This window comes from Hemicordylus capensis, chromosome 2 (genome assembly GCF_027244095.1).
Source record: "Hemicordylus capensis ecotype Gifberg chromosome 2, rHemCap1.1.pri, whole genome shotgun sequence".
NCBI classification, from domain to species: Eukaryota; Metazoa; Chordata; class Lepidosauria; order Squamata; family Cordylidae; genus Hemicordylus; species Hemicordylus capensis.
This window is the reverse complement of record NC_069658.1, coordinates 395,343,226-395,355,812: the sequence shown is the minus strand read 5'-3', so window position 1 is coordinate 395,355,812 and position 12,587 is coordinate 395,343,226. Positions and strand designations below refer to the sequence as shown.

The following is a 12,587-nucleotide window of genomic DNA, read 5'->3' as shown; positions in this document are numbered from 1 at the left end:
TCTTATAATGTCTGGATATCTCCTGCCAGTTCTCAACCTACATTTGTTTTGGGGAAGAAAGTAGCTATTTTTTCCCCTCAGCAGGTGACACAACCTTGATCAAAGAACTGCAGAGGTCAGCCATAGGCAAGTGATTAATAACCACGGGCAGGCTTTTCAGGTTGGGTCCCAGCAGAAGTGCATTGCCGGCTGATTGCCATGACCACCTTTCCAGCTCGTTGCCTTCAAGGAGCAGCCACTGCCTTGAATCAGCAGGCCGGGTCACTACAGAGATACAGCCCCGGATGGGTAATTGATGGGCTGGCTCACCAGGCAGCCTGTGGAGGAAAGACTAGACTTACAGATATAGAGCTGGAAGTGAGAACTCTGCTCCAGGGGTTTCTCACGGTGTCAGGTGTTTTACAGCTACATGCAAGCCAGAGACATCCCAGCGAGAGCACGTCAGTGCTGGAACCAGGCCCAGACTTGTCTGGAGACACCCAGCTGTCAGCATCAGGACAGCGTTCTGCCCCCGCTGACTGAAAACCCTGCTTCAAACGCCTTCGTTTTGGAAGGAAGGAAGTTCCCTTTTCGGCTGGGATTCCTGATCGACAAAAGCTGCTGACATTTTTTTCAGACAGGGCTCCTGAACCTTTGACAGCGGTAAAGGCAAGGAAAATTCAGCCGGTGAAGATTGTCATGCAGACGCAGTGAACACTTTACTTACTGCATTTTCTCCTGTCATGCAGCTGTTATGCAGCTGTTGAAGATGCAGGAGCCCTGCCAGATAAATGAGTTCAATGAACAATTAGCCATTTAATGATCCCCAAGATTCAGCAAGTAAACCGTGTCAAGAATGGTTTGCTAAAGCCAACTTCTGCCTTTATCAGCATGCACATTTCCCCTACTAAATCTTTCAGAAGTGAAAAACTGAGCTCTCTATTGACTGATCAACATTTCCATCCATCAAGGCAACTCCCACTTCTAATGTCACCCTGGGAAGTGAACAAATGGCATTGCCAGCTAACTGCAACTATTCCTCTAGCCACGACCTAGCATCCATCATGTTTGTGTAATTTTTATGCAAATTCAATTAATTCTGCAGTGTTAATTAAAATATATCAATTAACTTCAGTCTTCCAGTTCCTGATGGGTTTCTGTTTTGGCTCTTATTGTTGAGCCTATGGAAGAGTCTTCTTTTCTCTGTGGTGCAAGCTCAGGAGGAAGAATCCAGATGAAGTTGTTAAGCACCAATGGAATAAATGAGACAAGTTAATTGTGACTAACGAATCTCATTATCATTAGTCTGGATTGTGCCCAGGACCAGTAAGGGTGAGGATAAATATACTAGGATGAGGAGACACAGAGCCAGTGTGGTGCAGTTGTTAAGAATGCTGGACCAGGACTGGGGAGACCTGAATTCAAATTTCTGTTCAGCCATAAAACTCACTGGGTAACTCCAGGCCAGGCACCTACCTCACAGGATTGTTGTGAGGATAAACATAACCATGTACACCGCTCTGGGCTCCTTAGAGGAAGACGTAAGTAAGTAAGTAATCCCAGCTGACAGATACATACAACAGTAAACTGAACACTGATTCTGCTGTTTCCTCTCCCATGCTGTGGAGAAGGAGGAGGCAGAGGAAGCCATGGTAACAAATGGGTGTGTGCAATTCAAGCAAGGGCATAGCAAGGTTGTAGTGGGCCCAGAGACAAGATTTTAAAATGCTCCTCTCTCATTGAAGCTCAGCTCGTGAAGTAAAGAATCTTAAATGAGGCTGACTAGTGGTAACAAAAAGCATAGTCAAATTGTGGCACATATAACCTATGTGCCACAATAGAACATCCTAAATTCTTTTTTTAAAGGTTTTGTAAATTGTGGGCGATGCAAGTCATTTAATGGTACTAGAGAGAGACATGTTGTTCTGGTAGCTCCAGGTCTTAACACTCACATCACTTTCAGAGGATGAATACAACTGAAGGAAGCCCGGGCGGGTGTGCGGCTGGGGGAGTCAGACGGGCAGGTGACCTTGGGTTAGGGTGGTATAAAAATGTGCTAAATAAATAAATAATAATAATGTGACTTGCCTCTGGGGGGACCCCAAGGCAGTGGGCCCCCAGACAACTGTCTCCCCTTGCCTTATTATAGTTACGCCCCTGAATTCAAGGACAACCAACCTGCCAGAAACATGTTTGAGAGCCTATCCTGGAATCGCTCATACACATCTGTTACCATGGCTGCTTCCTTCTCCTCCAGCTTGGGAAAGCTAATAAAGTGTCCTACTCTGCAAAAGTGAGGGTGACTCACTCGGCTCCCCACCCCCACAGCACACACATGGAACAAGAGCAGATTAAAGGGAAGGTATGTGGCAGCTTGGTGCCTACAGGGCTCAAAAGCAAGGACTCCGCCTCTTATCATTCCAAGCACCCACACCAAGTAAGAGGATTGACTCAGTGACTATGGGGCACTTGGGCAAGTTTCCTCCGCTACAAGAAGCAGAGGTGGTAGCAACAGTAACAGACGGGCAGGTGAGTCTAAACTGCGCCACCAGTCGGAAGCAAGGTGGGATGGATGACTGACTACTACTGAGCCAGTGTTCAGTTTGCAGGTATGCACACCTGTCATTTTAACGGTCAAGCCATAAGTCCTGTGCTCAGCCAGGGTGAGTGAACGGGTCAGAACCATGTCAGCTGGCCTCAACCCCCATCTATGCATGAATAGACCCCTTTGCAAAGCAGGGTCTGCCCTGGTTGCATTTGAATGGGAAGCTACATGTGAGCACTGTAAGATATTCCCCTCAGGGGATGGGGCTGCTCTGGGAAGAGCACGTTCATGCTTGCCTACAGAAGGTTCCAAGTTCCCTCCCTGGCAGCATCTCCAAGATAGGACTGAAAGATACTCCTGCCTGCAACTTTGGAGAAGCCGCTGCCAGTCTGTGTAGACAATACTGAGCAAGATGGACCAATGGTCTGACTTGGTCGAAGGCAGCTTCCTGTGTTCCTATGCACATTCAGTCAAATGCCTGCTGTGCATACACACACACTCATTCTCAGAGCACACATTCTGGAACCCTGGAAAAACAGGTTCCCAACTGCAGACTGAGAGCCCTAAGTGTGTATAGTTGTCGATGTCCACACCAGTGGCAGCTGGTGCAGGCCGGGGTGGGGTGGCGGCAGAGTGGGACTTCCACTGCTGCCCGGCATCCCACGCAGCCAACCAGTTGTGTACCCTGACCCTGCCACTCAGCTGGCCAATGTGCAGGCATGGCAGCCAGCTCAGCAGCAGCAGGGCACACAGCTGATTGGGCCATGCCTAACAGCAGAGGCAGAAGCTTTTACTGGGAGTAAAGGGTATATGCCGCCTTCCACTCTGCCTCCCTGCCCTAGCCGCCACTGGTGCACACACCATGCATACATTCATCTGAACACAGGCAGGTCCCTCTCTCTGCTCATTCACGCACCCTGGATATGCAGTGAGAACAGGGCTGTGCTTGTTGGCTAGATGGAATGTCCATGTTCAGAGGCAGAATGCCAAATGAATGCCAATGGCTAGGGAGCAACAGCAGGAGAAAAGCTATGGTATCCTTGCCCTGCTTATGGGCTTCCTGGAGGCAATTAGTTAGCCAGTGCGGAGAACAGGATGCTAGACTAGGTAGCCTTTTGCCTGTCCAGGACTCATTTTATGTTCCACAGCTAGAGAACACAACTTAAGTCCTGTTTTTAGGTGACATCATTCTTTGTCTGAAGATGCCTAAATAATAAGCACACTCAATAACTTTGATTGGCTTGTCAGGGATGCAAAACTTCAGCCCTCCAGTTGTTTTTGAACTACAACTCCCATCATCCCCAGCCACAGTGGTCAACAAACAGGGATGATGGGAGTTGTGGTCCAACATCTGCAGGAGGGCTGAAGTTGTGCAGCCACCGCATTGATTGATTGATTGATTGATTGATTGATTGATTCAGTGCCGTCAAGTCGGTATCAACTCTTAGCGACCACATAGCATAAGCACTGCTTAATGCCAATCCTGGCATTACTTAATCCAACAGATTTACAGCTATGCTGTTTTATGTATAAGTACACGAAGTACTGCTGTGTGAATGCCACCTGAAGGACCCAGATGTTTAAAAGGCATGAATATGTCATCTACCTATAGTATTGTGTTCGTTGCAGGAAACACTGGTGTATCACTGGGTTACCCATAACAATTGGGTCTGCTGCATCGCGTGTGGAGCTATTCTCAGCCTCAGCTCAAGTGCGAAATCTACAGCAATGTGTATCTTGTTTAGGAAGTAACCTCTTGACCTCCTTTGATTAATTTCACCCAGTCTGGCTATCTAGGCTACACAATGGGTTTTCCTAAATCTTAGATCAAGCAAGAAAAACTGAACTTGACTGCCTTGCTTCATATTCTTCATGATGAAATAGTACGTATGTAGAGATGCCAGATGAAAGATGGCCCACAAGGTACGCACTCCGTTCAGAAAGAAAATACTGTGTCAGTTATAGTGGGGAAATGTGGAGGGTTTGCTAGGAAAAAGGGCAACCCCTAGAAAGAGACAATGTAAAGTTTAGTACTCAGAGGCATCCCATTCACCCTCAGTAAACCACTCCTAAATGTGAAGAAAGTTTTGATTCCGTGCTAACTTTGCTATTAGCCGTTTCTTTCACTCACACTCTCACTTACCTCTCAGTGAGGTTGGTCTGCTTCTGGCAGGGCACAGTATTGCGGACACACACTCCTGTGGTTGGGTCGGTATTCTCCACAATCACAAAGGGTCTCTCTTCGAGGGTGGCTACTTTGAGGTGGTGGTTGCCTGCCATGGGCTGTAGGAAGGATCCGTAGCGTGGCCATACTGGGTATTTCATGTGGATGACCCCCTTCTCCCAGTTTCCCACCTGTGCAATGGCAGAGAGAAAAGAATCATGTTTGAACCATGTAAGTGATGCCCATGGCCATTGACATACCTTTGTCATCTTAAAGAGAATATAGTGAAAGCCCCAGACAGCTATTGGTAGAAATCAATGCAGACTCTGGAGCACAAGCGACTGACAATTTTTACCCTATTCAGAGAAAAACACTTACAGCCTCCAGGCAGTCATAACATAGGACAATTTGCCAAGCAATTTGATGATAATGATAGGCCAATGGGCAGTCTGGGGCAGTTAACATTCATGCTGTTTTGTCTGGACACAGAAGACAGATGTTTTATTTCTGTCCCTCTGATTGAATGGACCATTTCTGGACTTGTGCTCCTGCTGCAAGTGACTTTAGGAGATAACACTTCTTTCTGAAAGCGATTTTGTGATATTAGCTTCAAGTGTGTTGGGTTTTGAAATGCCCCAGCAGAAATGAGCTAGAGAGGATATTTACCGAGATTGAGCATAAACTGGATGTGACCCCAGGCAGAAGGAATTTGGCTTTAAGATGGAGCAATGAGTGGAGCGGTTTTCTTTTGTTTTGTAACATTCACCCAGCTCTAGTAACTAGGTGGAATCCACACCAGCCTACTCTTTAACCCCAGGTCTGCTGCTCCCATCTGCTATCTCATTTGTATCCCTGTTACTTAGAAATCACAGCCAGCAACTGACTAATGCACTCACCAGAAAGCTTGAGGGTGGATGTTTGAACAGATTTCCTGGAGAAACCACCCTCTATGCTTTATCATGTCCACACGCAAGAAGATTACTGTGCCATGGATTAAAACGACTACTCCATGCAAACATGCATTGAAAACAATATTCAAATTCTTCCCTTTTCTTTAGCCATCTTGACTGTGAGTACAGTAGAGAAAAAACCAACTAGGGTGTGCATAACAAGCAATGGGCAAAGCTTCTGTTTTGCTAGATCAACATTGCACAACAATAACAGACATTATTGAGCAGTGATGTTGTATTTTATGGAATGCCAGAAATGGAGCTGCGGTGTTCTGAAATAATAAGCAATCCATTAGGGCTATTGTTATTTTACTGAAATCACATTTTTATGATTAGATTTTCTTTTTAAAGAACAGGTGTTTTTATGTACTCTGACAACAAAAAGCTATGTAATAAACTGATTGATCAAACTATGGTCCAAGGTGAGCAGAAACTGCTTAAGTTTACACATGTTGCCAAGAGTTATATTTTTGGGCATATGAAGCTCACCTCAAATACAAGGTGAACATTACAACCCCTGAAATATCTTCTGGCTTAAAGCCCCTTTCACATGTTATCCAAGAGCCCCACTGTAGCTACGTGAAGAGTTCTGCCCCCACAGCTTCAACCACTCACCATGTGATAGATCCACTCTTGCAATTATGGATGTGCCCGCCATCACCTGGAGGGCTTTCCCCCTCTTCAGACAAGATCCATCATAACCATGAGTGGTGGGATGTGTGGGCGATTGACATGGCAAAGGCAGAATTTTCTCCCTCTTTGCCCCACTGTACACAACAGTGGGGCTTTTGGATAATGTCTGAATCAGGCTTTAGATTTTAATCCTAGCTGGAGAAGAATTCCCCTCCTACTTTACTCTCACCCACTCAGCCCCTAAACCCCCCATCGACCAATCCTCCAAAATCTCTCTCCTCTCCTTCCACCCCACTTACCTGGCTGTTGTTGGTGCTCCAATAGTAGCAAACACAAGCAGCAGGAGGGTGGGATTTCATTCCTGATCCAATGCCTAGCTTACTACTATGCAGTGTACCAGGGACAAGATGGCTTTAATGGCCTTTTTTCCCAACAGGAGAGAAAAGAGCATCTCTCTCTCTCTGCCCTCTCCCCCACCTTCTCTCTCTTCCTTCCTCTAACTTGCTGCTGGACCATCAGCAGCAATGAGGAAAGTGAGATAGAAAGGAAGGAGGAAATGAGTGTGGAGGATTGTGAGAGGGAGATGGGGAAGAGGCTTGTGGGGGTGAGGAAAGGGACTTGGAGGATCACCAGCATCAGGGAGGTGGGCCTTGAATACAAATTCAGGCTGGCTCAGAAAAAAGCCAGATTATTTCCCAAATGTTTGGAGAATAACTCAACTTTTTTCTCAGCCAATTAAATTCAATTTGGAGTGGCAGGGAATGCTTCCATCTCTACCTAATTTTCATTAAGTGAATATGCAATAAGAAAAATCAAAGCACATGGAAACTTCTTGTGACTGAAAATTGACTCTCTGAGCACTTATAGACTGCAATGTTGAAATACAGTTTTGCCAAATGTAAATAGATATGCCACATTTGAAAGCCATCACATTAAAAGCTTAGTTTCCAGGGAAAAAATCCTAAACTTTGCACTGTTGGAATGTGAGTGGCAAAAATTAAGCTTGGCTACCAGATGTTTTTCCACTATTGAGATATGAAATTTATCATTAGAAGCCAGGGTATTCCATGGCCAACATCCAGAGCAATGAACCACTTGTAGAAGAAGCAAATTTGTGGGAGACAGGAGAGCAAGAAGTTAACTTAGTTGTGCTGAAAACCAGGATTGTGTAAGAGTGCTGTTGAGCTATAGCACTCTCTTGTGCAAAAGTTCCTCTTGTGCTCCAGAATTATCGCTAATAGTTGGTGCAAGGGTTTTGCACTTCTGCAAGCAGTTCATTGCTCTGGATGTGAGCCCATACATTTTCAAAATTCAAGTGATAAAATTTAGATATCAAAATGTGGAAGTCTGTAAAGTTTAATTTAAGGAATGTGAATTGTAATACAATATTATGGAAAGGAGAAAATTATCTCTCTCTGAACCTGTTCTTTCCCTTGTTATCTGACATTTCCCCTAATTCCTTCAATGAGAGAATATTGGAAGAAATGATCAGACCAGTAGATCCTGAAGCTGCAAATGCAGTCTTATTTTGGCTGTTTTTACAGCATTTTGCAGTATGTTCCTAACAGAGGTATTGACAAAGCCGTAGTAATAATTGCTATGGTACTTAGGAGAGCATTTTAACCACCAAAGACAGTACTATAACAAAGGAATAGTATCAATGGAAAACATTTAAACTAACAGCAGGATTTACTTAATTTGGACTATTATTATTCCACATTTATCAATATTTCTCTCCTCCAGAGTAGTTATGGCAGTCTTTCACAGAGAATGGGAATCCCAATCAGAAAATATTTAGTAATATACATTTACTGGCTAGGATAATTATACACCCTCATAAGTATGTATGGGAAGAAATGCTTAGCCATCCCCAGGCCAGCAACTGGCTATTTTCCTCCCTGGGTTATTGCCACTTGGGGAGACAGAAAATAATGACTCTGCTGATGCTTAAATGTCCCATGGGGTGTGAGGGGAAGAATGGAAGTGATATCTTCTTACCCATCGTAGTATTTAGTTGCATGAATGAACTCCAGCACAGCTGAGGGTACAGTCTGAGTGCCTCAGGCTGCTGGGATATTCTAATATGATCAGGCAAATGGCATCGTCCAACTGCCTCTGGCTTCTGGAACATTTTGACACAACTGGGCATATGGTTCAGCTTAAGAGCTGACATATATTGGAACATTCCTAACTAGTAAAAACCATGCCAGGATAAATGAGGCACTAACTGTAGGGGACCAGAAATGAATGCTAAGGGCTGGAAGTATGGGCCAGAGAGAGGAATAAGACTTGGACTCAAAATAGGAATACTGGTGTGGAATTAATATTCCATGCTTGTGGTTCAAGACTGAAGCATTTCAGAATATAAACAATATCTTATTCTTTTGCCCTTTCTCTCTTTGAAGTGGGACATTTTGAAATGACACCAGGAGACTAATATTGGATATGACTGGCATTAAAGTCAACTTTAACTCTCAATTAGAGTTCGTTCCACTAGGATTTTTACTGTAATTTATTGACAAGCCTCCAGATTTGTCTACAAGGTCTTCAAAAACCTCATCTCCATTACATAACTTGCTTAAACCAATTTTCCTTCCTATCGTTTGGCCAGCTTTCCCTCCGTAAATTCAATTCCATGTGAGTGAAAGGAAGCAACAAAGTAATCTTCCACAAACAAGGGCTTCTCAGTGCACTCTTCCAACTGAGTTCTGTGCCCTGTAGCATGTGATATATTACCAAGGCGTCACAAATTAAATAAATTAGTTGTATAACATTGAATAAATGAATCCAAAATTTCATTTCATGGTGCTTCAATTTGTTTATGAAATGAAATTAAATTGCCATGCAAATTTGAAGAAAGCTTCATACTGAGCTTTGCATGATTCAGTTGAGCTGCCCTCTCAATGGCAGGAGAAGGAAAGGATGCAAAGCACATTGGAAGGGACAACAGGATGTCTCTGCTGGGGGCTAACATGCAATTGTTTCGTTTAGTATAAAACTAAACAGTTTCATCTCTTCCTCCTTCTTCCCTCTCTTCTTCCAGTTTCCCCCACTATGGATATTGGTGCTTGCCTCAAAGAAATCCTAAAGCCAGGGAGTCTCGGGCTCAGAGAAACACACCTGCAGATGTATTCTGGAGGCCAGGCCTATGCCCACACTGATCAGCTTGACAATTTAAAAGAAAGAAAACAAGCCCTTACCATCTCCCAGAGCCGATGCCGGTTCAGTGAAATCACTACCATGGTGGGCCTCACCAAGTAGCCACCTTCGTTGAAGGAGAAATCCTTGTGCTCCCATGTAACATTAAGCAAATGCCTGTTGAGAGGAAATGAAACACACACTGATGTTACTAGATGGGAAACGGGAAGTGTTAAGATGCCCATTTTCTCAGTGCGACATACACAGTTCTTTTGATAGCAAGTGCTCCTTTCCATCTGTCTCAATGTTGGCCTTGCAAGAACCTATCATTTCAGAGTAAGGTTACCAATTTGATTTCTTTTCTTTCTTTTTTTCTTTCTCTCTCCTTGCTGTCACTGTTTTCCTTCAATGATGGGAGTATAAAAATGATGGGGAGAATATTTCACGGAATATTTCACCTATCCAGTATGTGTGTTTGCAGGGGGTTTCTTTTTATTTATTGACCAGAGTGGTATCTAGCCTTTTCCCTAATGAGTTCAGGATAGTGGATATAGAGTTCTCCTTCTGCATCCACATAGAAGCCCTGTGAGGTAAGCCAGGCTGGGGAACTGGAAAAGGTACTGTAAAAATACAAAATGTCAAAAAACATAAAATATAACAAAACATAATAAAACAATAATAATAAAGAACGACTGACTCAAAATGACTGGCTCAAGCCAGCAATCAGTATAGAGATCAACAGAGTCTCCATGTAGATTGTGGTTGTCAGAGATGCTGCAACCACATTTTAGGCTAGTTTTGCAGTAGATACTTGCTAGACTTGGTGGACTCTGCTGATTTAATTATTTTGTAATCTATGTTGGAAGTGTATTCAGGCAGGTCCTATTTTCTTATGCGTTGAGAACAGCACCTTCACTTTTTAGGTACTCAGCAAATAAGGGACAAGGCAGACATCAAAGGAGGCCACAGTGCTGTGAATGAGCTCTGAGCTCACTTTTTAATGTACATGGATCCAAAGCATAGCAGTAAATCGAAAGCTGCTATGCTACAACCGCCTTGCTGGCTGTTTCATTGCCTTTGCTAGAGGATATGAAATCACTTTCAAACAGGAACATTTCTGGAACTTTACATCTTTTCTCCAGCTTCTGTTCCCCAAGCTCTCCTCCCAACTTCTTCCAGCATCCTGATGCAATCAACACTCATTAGTTTCTGTGGACCAGATTGCACATTACACTGAATTCTTTACAATTTTCCTCTGACTTTTTAGCAGCCAATAAAGGCCACAGTTAGGAAGAAGGAAGAGGGGGATAGCGTGCTTAACTTTTTTCCTACTGTTATTCCCTCCCTAAAATTGCTCCCTACATAGAGATGTGAAGGCCTGGGGTGGGGGTGGGGGGACGGAACTAGAAGAAACAGGGTTATTAACTGCCTTCAAAAGAAGACTGGCTGATAAAAATTTTGGAATATGCGGAGATGGCAAAACTTACAGCACTATTAAGAGATCAAAACTTGGAATGTTTTAAAGAAGACTGGAAACCATTTTTGTTGTATTTAAAAAATTACTTCCCTACTATGGACTTGACAGCAGGGTTTGAAATTTAGTATAAATCGCAGGTTGGTTAGTTTAATTATGTTTGTAAGGGCTTGAACTTATGTTTTGAATTATTATTATAGCAAGGGTAAATTTTATAGTTGATGATTCACGAAGAAATGTGAGCGGGAAGTCCATCTTTTATGTGTGTATTTGTAATGAATGACAATATTGCTATTGTTAAAATTAATAAAAAATGAATTTGGAAAAAAAAAAGAAGAAACAGGGTTGTTGTTGTTTCTCAAGGGGGGAGGGGGAAAAAACCCTATGTTTTCTTGATCCCCCCCCAGGCCTTCACATTTCAACTCCTGTACCAACCCTCTTTTCTGGGGGAAAGATACAAAGAGCTATATCACTTACTCTGTGAGGGAGGAAAGCAGCTTCGTACAAGGGAGGCATTTTTTGAGGGAAAATTGCAAATATGAAAAGTCTCCCTCCCTTCCCATAAGCCATTCCTCTGCTCCTAGTTACAGCCTCCAGTGCTGCTTTTCATTTCTAAAAGGCCAGACAAACATTATATACGTGGTGACCCTGTGTAACATGTAGCTTGGCTCCAACAACAATGGAGCGAGATGACCAGCACGACTTCTTTAGCTTGCCAACCCAACAGCCGTGCACTTATATGTACAAAGAAGTAGAATGGAAGCAGCCACCTAGCATGAACCTCAAGACTACCACCTTCACTGCACAGAGCAAAGTGGCGTCACGGCTCTGACACCAAATCTAGCCACTTTATGAACCATTAACCAGGGACAAAAGGCACAGAGGCAAGGCCAACCAAACACTACTAGCATGTGGTTTAGTTCCAGTAGGAAATCTGCCCCATATCCCAGAATACAAAGCATACTGCACTCACACAGTTGGCAGTGAGGATCATTAGCATTCTCTCCCCAAAGCCTCCAGAACTAGCCCCTCCCCACCTGCTCCATCACTTGCCAAATGACTTCCCTCATCCACATCTCATAATGATTCCACAGCCATGGGTTCGATCCTCAAACTACTCCCTTCAGCACCAGGTCCATTTATTTGCATACGATTTATTCTCATAGACTGCTTTGAGGATGGTGCCACTACTCATCAGTAGCATGGTCCCAGATTTACATAACTCCCAAGTTAAAGCTGTTGCTAAATTATTGGGTGTCACACTCCAGAAGTGTTAATTTAAAACTTGGAAATCTAAAAATATTTCACTCAGTTCACCTCTTTGTACTTTTAAGCGTTGCCTTGCCTCTGGCACACACCACTTGCACCTTCCTTTGCTTTCTATTTTTCTGTGCCTTCACTGGCGTGCCAGTGACCACAGTTGCAAGGGAGCTGTGTGGTCTTGGCAATAGTTGCACTGCCATGAGTAGAAGCCACACAAAGAGGAAATGCAGAGGGACTGGAGATTAGGTGACTGTGGACAGGCTAGATTCCAGGATGTGTGTGCTGTTGGGTGAGTAGAAGATCTGAATAACAACAACAACAACAACAACAACAAACAAAGGCATGACAAGGTAGCAGGGATGATACACTGGAACATCTGCAAAAAATACAAGCTACCTGTAGCCAAAGATTGGTGGGGCCATAAAATTGAAAAAGTTGAAG

General features: G+C 43.8%; 1 protein-coding gene across 2 annotated transcripts in view; it reads right to left on the bottom strand.

Annotated features, from left to right (window-relative positions):
* GRIN2C (glutamate ionotropic receptor NMDA type subunit 2C) overlaps window positions 1-12,587 on the bottom strand; it is a 123,595-nt gene that overhangs the window by 38,943 nt on the left and 72,065 nt on the right. For both annotated transcript variants that reach the window (XM_053291083.1, XM_053291084.1), the window contains exons 4-5: window positions 9,472-9,586; window positions 4,668-4,879 (exon numbers count right to left, since the gene is read on the bottom strand). In XM_053291083.1, coding sequence (XP_053147058.1) covers window positions 4,668-4,879; window positions 9,472-9,586 — 327 coding nt within the window. The remainder of the gene's footprint in view (window positions 1-4,667; window positions 4,880-9,471; window positions 9,587-12,587) is intronic.